At 50.8% G+C, this 16,362-nt stretch overlaps 1 protein-coding gene across 1 annotated transcript in view; it reads left to right on the forward strand.

Moving 5' to 3' along the window:
• MORN5 (MORN repeat containing 5) overlaps positions 1 to 14,745 on the forward strand; it is a 34,166-nt gene extending 19,421 nt beyond the window's left edge. The window contains exon 5 of the mRNA XM_005687039.2: positions 14,539 to 14,745. Within this exon, the coding sequence (XP_005687096.1) occupies positions 14,539 to 14,618 (80 nt within the window). The 3' untranslated portion in view covers positions 14,619 to 14,745. The remainder of the gene's footprint in view (positions 1 to 14,538) is intronic.

The raw sequence follows: 16,362 nt of genomic DNA on the forward strand, positions 1-16,362 counted from the left end.
ATCTGTCTTCAGAGCTTTGCCTCTTTCTACTTTGCCTGACCGACTCCAAAACTCTCTGTCCTGAGCATGGAGCTCCCAGAGACTGGTGTTTATCTTTTCCTAACCTAACTTTTGGACTTCCCTGATAACTTAGTTGGTAAAGAATTCACCGGCAATGCAGGAGAGCCCAGTTTGATTCCTGGGTCTGGAAGATCCGCTGGAGAAGGGATAGGTTACCCACTCCAGTATTCTTAGGCTTCCCTTGTGGCTCAGCTGGTAAAGAATCTGCGTGCAATCTGGGAGACCTGGGTTTAATTCCTGGGTTGGAAAGATCCCCTGGAGAAGGGAAAAGTTACCCACTCCAGTATTCTGGCCTGGAGAATTCCATGGACTGTGTAGTCCATGGGGTTGCAAAGAGTTGGACATGACTGAGAAACTTTCACTTTCAACCTAATTTTTAAAAAGCTGTATAGTGAGCACCTGGAAGTGAAAGACCACTTGGTCTTCTAAAGTTTCTCCAGTTATTATTTAAACAGTTGAAAACCAGAAACATCCCAGATGTCCAACAGGAGGGAATTCATTAAATAAAAAAAATGATATATCCTTACAATAAAATAGAATGCAGCCATCAAAATGTCAGTGAAGGAATGGACGTACTGATATAAAAAGGTATCCATAGTCCAGGTGAAAAAGCTAGGTGATAATAATAACCATCAGTGACTAAGTACTTATGATGTCCCAGGCACTGGTTTGAGCACTTTCAATAATTGATTTTCTTTTACCTGACCTTCACAGTAATCCTGTAAAATAGTTGTCTTTATTATTTCCATTTTATAGATGATGAAACTGAGGTGAGGTGAAATGCTTTGTTACTCAGGTAACAAGTGATAGGGCTGGAATTTGAACCCAGGTCTAGCTGACTCAGATCTAAGGATGACATTTGAGCTGGTTCTGAATGAGAAGCTGTAGTTTACTAGTGAAAGAAAGAAAGAACTGAGGGCCTTCCTGGTGGCCCAGAGATTTTAAAACACCCAAGGAGTGTAAGATGGTAGTAGTGGCTCTTTTCCCCTAGATAGTTCTCTGCCCACTTTATTGCTCAAAACTTGGCCAAAGAACAGGAGTCTTTCAATGCCACCAATAAACCAAGACTCTTCTCATCTTGAAGCCTCTGCCTCCACCAGACAGATGAGAAAGCTGAGACCCAGCAAGGGGGGATGAGGTACTCGACCCTGCACAGTCTGTCTGCAGCTGGACTCGCCTTCCCACTGCCAGCCGGGACCCCTCCTGCAAACCTAGGCTGCCCACCCCCCCACACACACCCTGCTCCCCCTCCTCCCCCACTGCCGGCACGGTTTCTGCAAAATGGCTGATCGAGTCTCCTGCCCCGCCCCCTCCCGCTGTCATCTCTCTGTGAGACAAAAGGCAATTTACCCAAATGTTATAATCACCTGCAGGCTGGCATGCAGGGCTGTGCCTGCCTTATCTGCGGTATTGTTAGCAGCACCATAATGAAGGCTTTGTGGAGGGATAATATCACCCTCGTAACTGCCAAATAAAATGCCCACGCGGGCCCCAGATCCCGGCATCTGCTTTCAGCTGAAGGGGTAGGAAGGGAATTCTGAGTTATCAAATGCCTTCACTGCACCAGGGACTCACCACACCCTGGTCCTTTGAGGAATGCATCACTAGCTTGATTTGGCAGAGGTGGAAACTGAGGCTCAGGGAGTAAGTTACTTACTGATGGGTATGGTTAGTAAAGGGAGGGGTCGGGATTTGAACCCGGTGTGTCTGATACCGGAGGCCACGCTCTGAACCAATATGAGCTTCTCCAAGAGTCTGGCAAAGCTGTGGGCCTTCTCCCCCGAGAAAAACACGAGACCCTCCCCACCCCCACCCCCACCAGAGGGTGGGATTGGGCCCCCTGTGAGGGTCCTCGCTCCAGAAATGGCAGCCTGCTGCCCCTCCCTGACCTGAGGGAATCGCTCCCTGCCCTCCTCTCTCCACACTGGGATTCCAAAGGCCCTGGAAATTCCCCTTCCAGCCGTTGTGCCCACATGACTCTTGACAACAATACATCCCCCGCTCCCCCCCTTTCCCACCCCCGCCCGCAGCAGCCTCCTGGAAGCATCCAGAGGACACAGCTTCCCCTTCCGTGGCCGGAGTCTGCCCGGGCCAGCACCAGCGTGGTTTGTTTTGTCTCCTTTAATAGAAGTGGCTGCAAGGCCAGAGCCCAGGAGACAGGAGCCTCATCTCACTTCCTCAGCACACGTGCTAGAGCCCTGGACAGTTGGCTGCGAGCCTTGCACAACCTCAGGTCCAGGAGAGGCGTTGCAGGGCTGCGGGCTGGTCTGGGGAGCCTGCCAGATCTGGCCTCAGACCCCAACTCTGCTGTTGGCCCACTCTGCGACCTCGAGCTAGTCACTTCACTTCTCTGAGCTTCCGGTTGCCTCATAGGAAAGATGGGGGTAGAACTAGGACCTTTCTTCCAGGGTTGTGGTATTTACTAAGATGATGTGGGGGCCTGTGATGAGGAGTTTCATGTCTGCTGGTGATCGCAGTTGGGGTTTCTATCCCAGGGGCTGGTGCTTGTTGAGAGGCAGGGTCTCCTTAACCCCATGCCCCAAAGAGAGGAGCCAGAGTGACCTTGGCAAGGTGCCCTCTGGCCTCCTCCCACCAGCGTTTGATGCCAATTTCAAAACTGGGCTGGAGGCCTGAAATCCCTAAACTCTCTAGCTTGCTTTCGGTAATGTTCTGGATGTGTTCCCATCACCCTCATTATTTCTTATTCATCTGGAGCCTCAGACCCCCTAAGATCACCTCAGACATGGGCCTTAACTGATCCCCTACAGATACCAGGGTCCCACCTGGGGGCCAGCTAAGTGTCTACTGCCTCCCCCTAACCCCCCATGCCAAGGCAGGGTTGGGGGGGTGGGGAGCAGATGCATAAGTAGTCAATTCCAGGACCCAGGATGGGCACTCTGGACAGAAGCCTAGAGCCTAGGTGTTTAAAAGGCTGTAGTGAACCTCCCACCCCTCAAGATATAGGTCAGAAGTTAAAATAACAAACTATAAAAATAAGTGTATGGAAGTCCAACATAATTCTGTATTCCCCATGATGTTTATATTCATGTTTAATGTGGAATATCAGATATGAGATTCTTTCTGCAAAAAACTGGGAGTGCCCGTGCTTTGCTGGTACCAGGAGCCAGAAGCACAGTGTGCTGGGGGAGCCGAGAGCAAAGGGCAAGTGTGTCCCAAGGGTAGTCGAGCTGACGTTCTAGAAAAGGTGGTGTATGGCTAGGCTTTGAAGCTTGAGAGGTGGGTTTTGCCGCACGGAAGGGAAGGAAAAGCATGAGCAAAGGCATGGAGAGGTGCAGGGGCCCAGGGACTCAGGATGGAGTACCTGAGACCCGATACTGTGTTGGACAGAGGAGTAGTCAAGGGAGACCTCCCTTAGGCAGTGATGGACAGAGTGGACTTTGACAGGTGTGTAGGAGTGTGCCTGAGCTGGGCGTTCAAAGCAGAAGGACCCAGGGTGGGAGAGAGCCTTGAACACCAGGTCAGGGAGCTGAGTTTCAGACCTTCAGACAGTGAGGAGTAAAGCTGTGGCAGTTGCACAGGATTTTCCAGGAGAGTGGGTAGTGGCTGATGGCTGCAGCTCAAGTGATAGACTTGGGTGTGAGCCTGTGCCCCTCATTAGCAGAGTCAGCTTGGGCATATAACCCTGTCTCGCTGAGCCTCAAACCTTCCCCTGTGAATCAGGATGAAAACACTGACTTTGCAAGATTGCTGTGAGGACCAAGTTCACGTCTTTTGCTGAGTTCCGCAGGTCCTTAACATCCTAACATTCCTCCTGGCCATCCTCGCTGTCTCAGACTTAATTCTGCCCTCAGCATCTGCCACTTGGAGGACAGGCCCAACCGCCAGGCCTGTCCCCATCAGTCCATTGTCCACATGCAGCTGGAGAGCAGGGGTGAAAGGGAGCAGGGGTGAAAGGGAGCAGAGGGTCAGAGCGAGGGCCAGCCGGTGACCTTGGGCCCCACCCTTGGCTTCCCAGCATTGGTCGTGCACAGTGGCCAGGCATCACAAACATGTTTAGTGAACGCAGATGCCATTCTGAGTGCTTGAAAAATAAAAGTGGGGCTCAGGGAAACGAGAAGAATGACAATAGAAATGATGCTGTGACTTAGCGCCCTCCCCCGCTTAGCACGCATGTGCTCTGGAGTGAGCAGGAACATGTGAGTTAGTGGTCTCCTGTTCTGGATACACCTGCCACACACGGGCTGATGCTCGTATTTTTTCTGATGCTAGTATTTAAGGATGTGTATTTTTGTTTTTACCAATATGGCCCATAAACTCAGGCCAGCTGCCCATCAGGACCACAACTGCAGGAATAACTCTGTCCCAACAGTGTCAGAATCACGTGTGACGTCTTCGTGAGATGTCCTTCTCCAGGCTGGGGCCTTCCTTGGAGATTCTCAAGGGTCATGATGACTGTGGGCACTTTCCCCCTTTACCCACCGACTGTGCTGTGAGTGTGCTGTGTGTGCTGAGTCGCTCAGTCGTGTCTGACTCTTTGTGACCCCGTGGACTGTAGCCCACGAGGCTCCTCTGTCCATGGGATGCTCCAGTCAAGAATACTGGAGTGGGTGCCATTCCCTTCTCCAGGAGATCTTGCTGACCCAGGGATTGAGCCCACGTCTCTTATGTCTCCTGCATTGGCAGGCCGGTTCTTGACCACTAGTGCCACCTTACCCATCAGCCGGAGCAGAGGAAACACCACCTGAGCCATCACCAACCATACACACAACAAAGCTGGTATGGAAATCACGCGAGCTCGGCACGCAGAGTGCATGCATGAGCCTGGCACGTGCTTCCTGATACCAGGCCACTGTATCTGCTGTCCAGATTCACTCCCCCCAGTTACAGCCCGATCCCGCCCTAGATCTGACCCTGGAGGTCTCACCCCAATCATTTCAACATAAACAGAACATATCCGCACTCCCACGCTGAATGTCATTTTTTGCTGTTAAAACCCCAAAAGAATTTTGAAAACTTTGCTTGGTGGCTTGGTTGACTACAAGACTTTAACAATTGGCTGTGATTTCTTGAAAGCTTGTGTGCACACTGGAGAATTCTGAAAACTGAGGAAACCAAGCCCACAAATTGATTTCAAGTGTAATAACATTGTTTGGGTTTCTAAATTTAATCATTAATTCAGGCTTAATGCATTAATTATCACATTTATTAATTTCAATGTCGCGGTTTCCCTTTTCAAGTTCATTTCCCCATGTCTCTTACACTTGAATAGGCCTTGACAAGCCTGTGGGTGCTGGGCTCTGCCCCTCTATTCCCAGTGGGTGAAGCAGCCTGGCCTCACCTGCACCCCCTCATTCCCCCCCCACAAGACCTCCACCCACCCAGCCCAGAAGATGCTCCTTTTCAGGGAAGCAAGAGCGACCTGGGCCTCCCTTCCTGCCCAATAGCAGGTTCTGCCTGGGCAGCGATCCCTCAGTCAATATTGGCCACGCCATGGCCTTGGCCTCTGGCCACACCACTGCCAGCCAAGTTCAAAGCCTCTTTCTTGTTGGGCGTTGGTGACCGCCCTCACTGTGGGCACTGGCTCACCAGGGGCGTAGCCCTGCCCTCCAGCTCCCAAAGCCCTGCGTTTGCACAGAGGGTGTGGCTGAACTTTGGGGCTTCAGGTTCGGCTCCTGCTCCCCTCCTGCGGCTGGGGCGCTAGGTCTGCCATGCAGATCCCACCCCAGCCCGAAGCCACGGTTCACAAAGCGCGTCTGAGCGTGCACTGGCCTCGACCCTGGGGAAAGAGGGCAGTTCTCACGCTCCAGCTCCTGCCCCAGAGCCTGGCGTGGCCTGGTGCTCTAGATGTGCGCTGGGCTGTCACTGCAGGTGGGATGCACCCCCTCCCTCAACATCCGACCACACACCGCAGACCCAGGCACTCAGACACCGCCTGCCACGCACGTGTCTCACACACCGGGTGCCACACGCAGGCTGAGGATCCCCGAAGGGGCACACTCTCTTCTCTTCACCAGGCACCACAGACACAGCGACCTACACACTCAGCACACACTGATGCATGCTTGAACACATTTACGCTCACACGGGGGTAGACATTCACACTTGGAGGGAAGCACACCGCTGTGCCAGCCTCAGTGAGGGTGACGCCCACACCAGCACGCTGAGCCTTTCCCCTCCACGCTGGTGGAATGAAGTAGGGACATGCTTTCACCGCCATTTAAGCCCCCACGTCCTTGTCCTAACTGGGGACAACCACGTTTACGCACTAAGGAGGGGACAGGTGTGACCCTCTTCCCACAGAGCCCTGCACCTCCCGGGTGCTCGGCCACTGTGACACTTGTCCCCTTTCCCGAGGCTGGACATCTCGTTTCATCCTGGTCTCTTCCCTTTCCCAATCCCCACCCGAGGCCCCTGCACGCCGTGGTGGTGACCGCAGGTGCGGTTGGCCCAAAGGCGTGCCGAGAGCTAGCGACATCTAGCTTGTGGGTGACCTGAATCCACCTCTTTGCCTTCTCTGGGCCTGCCTGCCCCGGCCTGCCCCTCGCTTTGAACAAAATCATTAGCTGAGCTGCAGCTCTTGATCCTTATGATGCTGATTCTTTTGTAAAGACCTCCTCTTCCCCGGTTCCTCCCTGCACCGCCCGTAGGGAACCAGAAGTCCCAGGGGTGCTGAGTTCCTTAAGAATGCTCCCTTGAAGGTACCCAGTTTGGGAATTAAGGACCCATCAAAATGATGATCCTATCTCGTACCTCCTGGGTGCCCACCTAAGGCTGTTCAGCCCCACCAGTCCCCACTCTGCCCTTTGCCAGAGGTCTGGTGAAACCCCCTGTATGGACAAGCCTGCTCAGAGAGGGGCAGTGACTTGTCTAAGATCACCCAGCAGGCTGGCAGCTGGGCTCACATAGGACCCAGAACTCCTTCCAGCCTCTGCTGTGCGGTCACAGGTGCCTGAAGTCCCACCTTGCAATGACAGTTTCTGGCTGTCTTTGGTTTGGGCGCATTTCCTGCAGGCAACATACTAAGCACTTTTTGGAAATGATCTCCATTGACTGTTCCAGGCAGGGACCTCTGCAGACGAGGAAATGACACCCAGATGTGAGGCCACTTGCTCAAGATCTCCAAGCTAGTAGCTGCCTCACTCCAAAGCTTATGCCCCTAACCCACGGTGCCGCACTGTCTCCCTGCCAGCCATCAGGGGAATCAAGATGGCCTTGCATTTGCTGTTCGACTTGCAAGACACTTCTTCCCCTAGCCCTGCACCGACCTGCAGGCTGCACGAACGCCACCCCCGGTGACCTGGGCCACACTTGGTGGCCTGTGCAGGCCTGCTCTCACTGTGAGGTTGGCCCCAGGCCAGTCAGGGCTTTGAGTTTCCTGAGTGTGGCTGGCGCCCAGGTATGAGCCCAGACAACCCACCCTCCCCGTGCGGTGGGGCTGCCCCGTCCATGGCCTCCAGACAGAAAAGGAAAAGGAGCCAGTGGCCTGGGCCCTGCACTTGGCATGTCTGCTTTGCCCTCTCAGCTCCGTTTGCTGAGGGTGGGGAAGAAATTCTTTCCCCTTTGTCTCAATCCCACAGGGTGATTCTTACTTTTATGTCCCCAAATTTACATTTCTTTCTTCATTCATTCGCCCTGTATTTATTAAATACTTCTTAAGTGCTCGATCTGCATTGGGCTCTGAAGAACAGAAGTGAATTGATCATGGCTCCCCTTGGCTGGCAGGGGTGACCGTGACCAACACCATGACCTCGACCTGGGTCAGAGAAAGTGACCTCCAGGCAGGGCCCAGGTGCGGGGGAGGAGGGCTTGGAGGACACACAGTCTTCAGGGCCTGAAGTCAGAACCGTGCGAGGCCTGAAAGAAAACCATGTTTACGCAGGCAGCCCCATTTCCTGACCATACCGTCCTTAACGCACTGTGGATTTCTACTTCTTTGACAGAAATTCTAGAATAGCACTTTTATGTTGCATTTGGTTCTTTGTGTTAAAAATATGACGTTGTTAAATTGTGTTTAAAATATATTGCAATTGTTATTACTCATGTTGAGGTCTTCCTTCACTTTTACATCCAGAAGGGTCCAGAAATGGGACGTGCCCTGGGCCTCTCTCTGCTGAAAGGAAGAGTGTCCCCCTCCCTGGAGTGGCGTGTACAAAGGCACGGGGTGCTGAGCACCTGTCTGTGGCCAACTGCAAACAGGGTGGCTGCATTTCACAGTGTGAGGCAGGCCGGGGAGGCCAGCTGGAAAGGCCTCAAAGTCCAGGCGAAGGAGTGGGGAGCCTTTGCAGGGAAGACTTCTCAGCAGGGGACCCTGCAGGTGGATGTGGAGTCTCTCTTCCCAGTCCCTTTTCATCTTTATAAGATGCCTCTTTCTCCTGGTGATGGGTGAGACTCATTGGGTCAGGCAGGGGAAGGGATGTGGGGAACAGTGGGGTCACTTCCAAAGTTTGAGAACCAGATTAAAGAAACCTTTGTGGCCCAAGAGGTGGAATGAATTGGGAGACTGGGATTGACATATATATATATATTTATAGAACTGTGGTGTTGGAGAAGATTCTTGAGAGTCCCTTGGACTGCAAGGAGATTCAATCAACCCATTCTGAAGGAGATCAGCCCTGGGATTTCTTTGGAAGGAATGATGCTGAAGCTGAAACTCCAGTACTTTGGCCACCTCATGCGAAGAGTTGACTCATTGGAAAAGACTCTGATGCTGGGAGGGATTGGGGGTAGGAGGAGAAGGGGACGACTGAGGATGAGATGGCTGGATGGCATCACGGACTCGATAGACGTGAGTCTGAGTGAACTCCGGGAGTTGGTGATGGACAGGGAGGCCTGGCATGCTGCGATTCATGGGGCTGCAAAGAGTCGGACACGACTGAGCAACTGAACTGAACTCTACTATGTATGTAATGGGCTTCCTTAGTGGCTCACGTGGTAAAGAATCTGCCTGCAATCCAGGAGACACGATTTTGATCCCTGGGTTGGGAAGATCCCCTGGAGAAGGGAATGGCAACCCACTCCAGTGTTCCTGCCTGCAGAATTCCACGGGCAGAGGAGCCTGGCAGGCTATAGTCCATGGGGTTGCAAAGAATCAGACACGACTGAGAGACTTAACAGACACAGACACAGACACACACACGTACATAATAGATAACTGCTGAGAACCTACTGCACAGCACAGGGAACTCTACTCAGTGTTCTGTCGTGACCTAAATGGGGAGGAAATTCAAAAAAGAAGAGATACATATATCTGTCTAGTTGATTCACTTTGCTGTACAGCAGAAACTAACACAACATTGTAAGGCAGCTATACACCAATTAAAAAAAAGAGAGAGAAAAGGAAAGATATCTTTGTGCCCCAAGAGCAGACAGATTAAAGCAGTAGAGTGCCTAGGTCAAGCCTTTGAGTCTCAATCCCCTTGTCCCCAGCACTAGGCACACGACAGGCCACAGGATTGGGCTTTTTGATTCATTCATTCATTCATCCAACAGATGTGGGCTGAGCACTCTTGTGTGCCAGACACTGGTCTGACAACGCTACAGTGAAAAAGGCCCTGGTTTCACTGGAACTCACAGTGGGGATGGGGAGACGGACTACACATAAATAAACAAGAAAATTGCAGCAAGAGCTGTACACCATGAAGGAGACAGAATGAAAGCCTCAGGATAGAGTGACTGGGAGTGAAGGTGGCTGGATCAGGCATCACTGAGAAGCAACATTTGAGCTGAGAACTGGATGCCAAGAAACAGGTGTCAGGAATGCTTGTTGATCGCAATCAGAGACAAATCAGAAGGCCACAGACTGACTCGAGACTTCACCTGGCAAAGCATATATTGGTTGCCTACTGTATTCTGGGTGCAGTAGTCAATGAGACATATACCTGCATTGGGTTTATGCCTAGTAGGAAGGAAAAATATGTAAGGAAACTTGCCAATAACCATAGACTCATACAGTTTTTAAATTGAATGACAGATTCTTTAAGTTCTTTACAATTTTCAAGTTTCATACGTGACTTCATACGATCCCATACTAACCCTTCCCCACTAACCCCTGCACTGCACCTCCCCACTTCCCTGTCCCCACTGGTAACCACCAGTTTGTTGTTCATATTTGTGTAGGCTCATAAATTGTGATGTGCAGGGCCCAGGAAAGAGAAAAGGGTGTGAAGGACTTTATTCTAGATGGCTGGGTGTGTGAAAAGACTTCCACTCCTCTTGGAGAATGCGATAATCTCACCTTTTACAATGCACGCTGGGTTTTCAGGCATTTTTTAAAAATAAGTGTTTTTCTTGCCTGGAGAATCCCATGACAGAGGAGCCTGGCGGGCCACAGTCCATGTAGTTGCAAAGAGTAGGACACAGCCGGGTGACTGAGCATGCGTTGATATATTAGTAACAGCGTACTTCCTCCTCATTTCCTCCGTCTTTCCGTGATGCCTCTATTCTGTTCCAGGATCCCGCTCATGACACCACATTACATTCAGCTGTCACATCACCTTAGGTTCCTCTTGACAGTGAACATCTCTCAGACTTTCCTTGTTTTCGATGACATTTTTGAGGAGTGTTTTTAAAATGCCCCGTGACTGGAATGTATCTGATGGGTTTCACATCCTTTGACGGGGGTTATGGGTTTAGGGGAGAAAGTAAATGGCGTTGTCATCAAATCGAGGCTACTCATTATCCACACAAGTTATCACTGCTGACATTGACCTTGATCTCTTGGACGAGGTGTGTTTGTCAGATTTCTTCACTGAAAAGTTACTCCTTTTTTTCCTCCCACCCCCTTCCTATACTGTCCTTTTTAGGAGGAAGTCACTATTTAGGAAGTCCTTTTTAGGAGGCAGCCCACATCTAGGGAATAAAGGAGTCATGCCCAGTCTCCTCAAGGGCAGAATATTCACCTAAATTATTTGGAAGTCTTCTGCACAGGAGATTTGCCTATTTGCCAAATGTTATGAATTTTTACCAATATTTTTATGCTGGGTCTTTTTACTTTTTACAAATTTAAGAACCCTATTGGTGTTTCTGGGAACCTAGGAATATCTTACTTCAGTTACTAACATGCATGAAATTACCAAAGCATTAAATTAGAGGGTAGGAAAAAAGCCAATGATTATTTTTATTTTTTCTATTGTGGACACACATTAACAAAAGATTTGGGAAATACCCAAAACAGAAGAACCTCTCTAGCCCTACTGCTAGGAGCTGACCATTATTCCCATTCAATTTATTATTTTTTTCTTCTGTGCATAATTTGTACACAGATTATACTATGTAATTTTGTTTCTTACCTCCTTCCACCTTTTTTTTTGTTTCTTGTCATATCAAAAACATTTCTCCTACATTGCTATATAGACTTCATAATCATATTTTTTTTTCAGTAGCTGCTAAACATCCCCTCACGTGGCTCTTGGTGTCCCCCACCACCACCAAACTATAGCTGTATGCTTGGCATATAGTCAGTGTTTAGAAATTACTTGTTAAATGAATGAATATACAACAAAGTAATCATCCTCTTGTTTTAGAAGCGTGGGTTATTTCAGTTTTCTTGATTCTAAATAGTACTGGGACAAATAGATTATTCCCTTAGGATAACATCCCAGAGTGGAATTACTGGGCCAGTGGGGGCCAAAACTTTTCAAGATAAATGCACCAAACCAGAAATCTCCCTCCCCTTCCTCTGAACCACCAGCAATTGTGCCGAGGGTAATAATTTACAATTGATTAAAGAGTTTGTGGGGTGTTTTTTCCCCATCTTTCTTTCCCCTCCTCTCCCCCTCTCCTCCTACCAAAAAAAAAGAGAAGGTGGGGGGGGAATTATCTGAGAAGGTGAAGATGTTCTCAGACAATCATATTAGCATATTCCAACAATCGCAATTTGCAAAATAGTAATCACAACTCCCGGGATCGGGGAGGCATTAATCAAAGCTGCAGGTTTAATTCCGTTTTAAATATTGATGAAATGTGCTTCGGCAGCCTCACCCTGGCGTGGCAGGGCCAGGGGAGCCGCCTCGAGGCGCCAGGGAGGTGGAGGGAGGGTTGGGGAGCAGCTGCTGGGAGGAGAGGCTTCTGTGATTCAAATTGGTGGCTGAGCGGCCAGGTAGAGAGTGAAAGGGGTAGTGAAGAGGGCTGTTAAGTCCATTGCTGTCAATTTGTAACTATCAGGGAGGGGCCGGAGGACTGGTTCAGCACAATAAACCCCGTTGGTCTGGTTTCAGGGTTACCGCTGAAGAGGTTGCAGCTGCACTGATTCGAATAGCCTGGAGACTTCAGAACTGTAATTATCAACCAGGCTGCTTGCGGTGTGGCAAAAGTGGGCTTCACCAGTGCTTAACTCCTTGTGTGCCGAGCTTTCCTCGACACCCCCCACCCGGGGGGGGGTGGCGGTTGGCAGCCACGCGAGGATTCCCCGGTAGCCTCCCCAGGGGAAACTGAGGCCCACCAGCTGCTGAGGGCAGTCCTCCCAGGCCAGAGCTTGCAGGCGGTGAGCCTTTGTCCTGAGGTCACAGACAGAGATCTAGTGGGGGTGGGGGACAGAGGAGGGTTACTCCATGGGAGTAGATTCGCCTTCTGGCACCTTCAGGCCTGCCCTGGGGTGGAAAGTCAGGCTTCAGCGTCTGATGAGTCTTGGCTTAAATTCCACTGGCCATGCATATAAGGCAAGGCTTGTCCTCCTTATAAAATGGAGCAATCTCCCCTAGCTAAGTTGCTTTGGTCATGTCCCAGTCTTTGCATGTCTATAGACTGTAGCCCATCAGTCTCTCTGTCCATGAGATTTTCCACTCAAGAATACTGGAGTGGGTTGCCATGCTTTCCTGCAGGGGTTCTTCCCGACCCAGGGATCTAACCCATGTCTCTTAGGTCTCCTGCATTGGCAGGCTGGTTTTTTTTTTTTTTACCACTAGCGCCACCTGGGAAGCCCCCTACCCTACCGGGGTCTCACAAAAGACTCAATGAGATCCAGCATTTGTAAAGCTCAGAGCACACAGTAAGCTGACAAAAAGTCTTGTCTCCCTGGGTCCTGGACCGGAAGAGGAAGGGGGTTCCTGGTGGGGGGCTGTAGTATGGAGGGCAGGATTTCTGCGGGATTTCCCATGTTTTGGCTCTCAAGGAGTGTCTTTTATCTCCAGCTTCTGCCGTTTGTCACCCAAGTGTTGAAGTGAAAGTGTTAGTCGCTCAATTGTGTCCGACTCTTTGCGACCCTATGGACTGTAGCCCACCAGGCTCCTCTGCCCATGGGATTCTCACCCAAGGAGGATGAGGAATTCCATCCTCCGATCTCTTAGGTGGGAAGCACTGAGTTAGACACGGGGAGGACAGGAGGCAAGACAGGAAGGCAGGGATTGGGGCCGGTCCTCTTTGTCCCCAGGAAGTGGGCATGAACAAGGGAGGGACCGCTGGCCGGCAATGCGGTGCTGGGGGAAAAAAAAAAACATGGGCTTTGCTGAGAGTGCTGGTGAATGGAGTTATGTGCACGACTCCATGACCCTCCTCCTGGAATACAGCCCCAGAGAAATTCTCCACGGACCCACCAAGGGATGTGCCCAAGAACACAGCATCTGTCCCAGCATCATTCCTGGTATGGGAAGTGGAGGCATCCTTCATGCCCACCCAGGGAGGATGAGTAGCTGGAAATTCACCATGGAATATTAGGCAGTGGTCAGGAGCAAAGAACGAGATGTCCACATCGCAATGAGAACAGATCTTGAAAATGCCGTGTTGAGTGGAAAAAAAAAAAAGTGAGACACAATGCAACTCACAGCACAATGCCATTTGTGTAAATTAAAACCACATTTGCATACAAAACAGCAGGATATCCTTTACGGAGTTACATGCATTTTTAGGGGTACACATCCCACCACTGGAGTGGGTCTCTAGTCGTGGTGAGAGGTGGGGCTGGGCGTGGGTTTAGGGGATAAAGGGGAAAAATGAAAATAGAGTCAGTCTGCAGAGGGGCCTGGCACAGAGAGAGGCTGATGGCATGCTGTGGTCCCTCCTCCACTTTCTCTCTCTCTCAGGTTTCAAAACAGCACAGGCCTTGTATGCAGACAAGTTCCTGGGGCTCAAGTTCTAGGCTCTCCCACGTGCTTATCCCATGGCTGTGGACAGAAAACTTGTCCTCCGAGCCTGTTGGTTTCTCCACAGAAAGGTGTGGCCCCGAGGACTGAGCTGAGGGAGATAAACACGTGTGGGCTTGCAGGGCCCCCAGCTTCTCCTCTCTACTCCCCACCGAAAGGACCCGAGCAAAGAGAGAGCGTAGGCCCTCTGGAGGAACCATGGGTTCTCTGAAGGGTCCAGAATGGAAAACCTGGAGAATAAGCTAAGGCCTGGAACAGCTGTCCCAGGGGTGCCCTAAGTGGATGTCACACTGGGCAGGGGCCCAGCTCAGAACAGCCTGACGATGTCGCGCCTGCCTCCATCCGGTCAGCAGCGTCCACCTCTGACACCACCCCAGTCCTGAAACCCTGCCTGGGGGGCTCCCAGCACGAGGCGTGACTGGCTCCCCCTCCTCCCTTACAGATGACGACGAGCATGAGTGGATCGTCCGGACGTGTCGGAAGGGCTTGGACGAGACCACGGGCCCTGAGCCCCAGTCGTGAGTGCTGTCGCCTCTCCATCACAGGCTTCCTTCTGTGCACCCGGCCCTGGCTAGACCAGAGGGGGCAGGCTGCATAGTTCTAGGACCTGACTTTGGACTCTAGGAATAAAGGTTTTCTGCAGTCAGTGGCCCTGATTTCCTCAGACTATCCCTTGGGATGGGACCCTCATTCCACTTGTGTCAGAATCACCTTGGCAAAATTGTGAACTAGCTATGCTCAGCCCCATCCTAGTATCTGCTAATCAGAATCGCTGAGATTAGGGCCCAGCAATTTGCATTCTCAGCTATATCTTACACATACGGAAGTTTGAGAGCCATCACTTTATAATGATAGATACATGTAATTGAATGAGCAATTCATAGGTGCATGCAGCGTGGGTGTATTACCTCAGCTCCTCATAATAGCCTTCTTTGTACAAGAGAGCTTAACGTCACCTTTACAGAGGGGGAATCTGAGGTTCAGGGAGATTTGACCTGACCTTGGTCATACAGCATTTGAATCTGAGTCCCTCTGAAGATAAAGGCCAGCTTTATTACTTTTTTTTTTTTTTTTTTAACCACAAGCAGCCTGCCTGATCAATCTTGATTTCACAGAGCAGTAGGACAGGATGACTGTGCCCAGGTTCACAGCTGGTATCTTGTAAGCGCAGAAATGGTTGCCCACAGCAGCTGCTCCCTCTCTGAAGCTTCCCTAGCTGGGTCTCATACCCTAAGCACAGAATCAGTACGGTGCCCCGGAAAGAATCCAGTGTTGGCATCATACACATCATACATCCCAGCTCAATCACAAGTATCATACAACCTTGGGCAAGTCACTTCACATCTCTGAGTTTCAGATTCCCCATCTGTAAAATGGGTATGATGATGCTTAAACCCAGAGGGTAGCTGTGTGGATTGAATGAAACAATACAAGGAGCTGGCACTTAGCAGGAATTCGGTATGTGCTTGCTTTAAAAACTAATTTCTTAGCTGTGTGTACAGAGTAATTATTCTTCAGAATCACCCCCAGGGATCTTATGTGTCAGCTGAAAACCAGCAGAGGAAGTGGTAACATGTTCCAGGGCTATACTTGGGCCACAGGCATCCTGGATCTTTGCCTAGCTTTCCCATCTTAGAGGCTACTGGCTCCTGCAACTGCCTGCACCTCGTCCCGTGGCTCACCAGGGGCTGCCCAGGAGAGAGAGTCAGGCCTAGGAGGGCTCTGCCAAGGTCTACAGGGACAAGAAACTAGCTATTTGAATTGGGGACTCATGAGTGGCATGCTGGTGCAGAGCCAGGGGTCAAGGGAGGTCTAGGCATGTTCAGCTAAGCCATGGAGGGGATGGAGGGGGTGGGGTGTGGGGGAGAGATCACCTTTCCCCTCCAAGGCAACAGTCACCTCAGGAGATAGGATGGGATGGCCACTGGGGGATTCCAAAGTATGTTTTGAAAATAGAAAGTACATACATGTAAAGAAAGACACACAAACTTAAAACTATTTTCAAAGATATGCATATATCTCAATCAACATTTGATAAATGGATTGGAGGAGTGGAGAGGGAGGGAAGGGGTAAGGTCAGGGATGGAGGATGCAGCAACTAAACAGAGGGGCCCTGCAGGGGCGGGGACCACGGCCACCCTGAGCCGAGGCTTGAGTGACTGTTCCAGGCCACAAGGTCTGCTGGGGAAGCCTCCGCACCAGGCAGAGCCAGTCTCCTCCCTTCCTGGTGAGCCTGGGCTTCCACAAACGGTTCTGCCATTAAAAG

Source organism: Capra hircus, chromosome 11, assembly GCF_001704415.2.
Source record: "Capra hircus breed San Clemente chromosome 11, ASM170441v1, whole genome shotgun sequence".
NCBI classification, from domain to species: Eukaryota; Metazoa; Chordata; class Mammalia; order Artiodactyla; family Bovidae; genus Capra; species Capra hircus.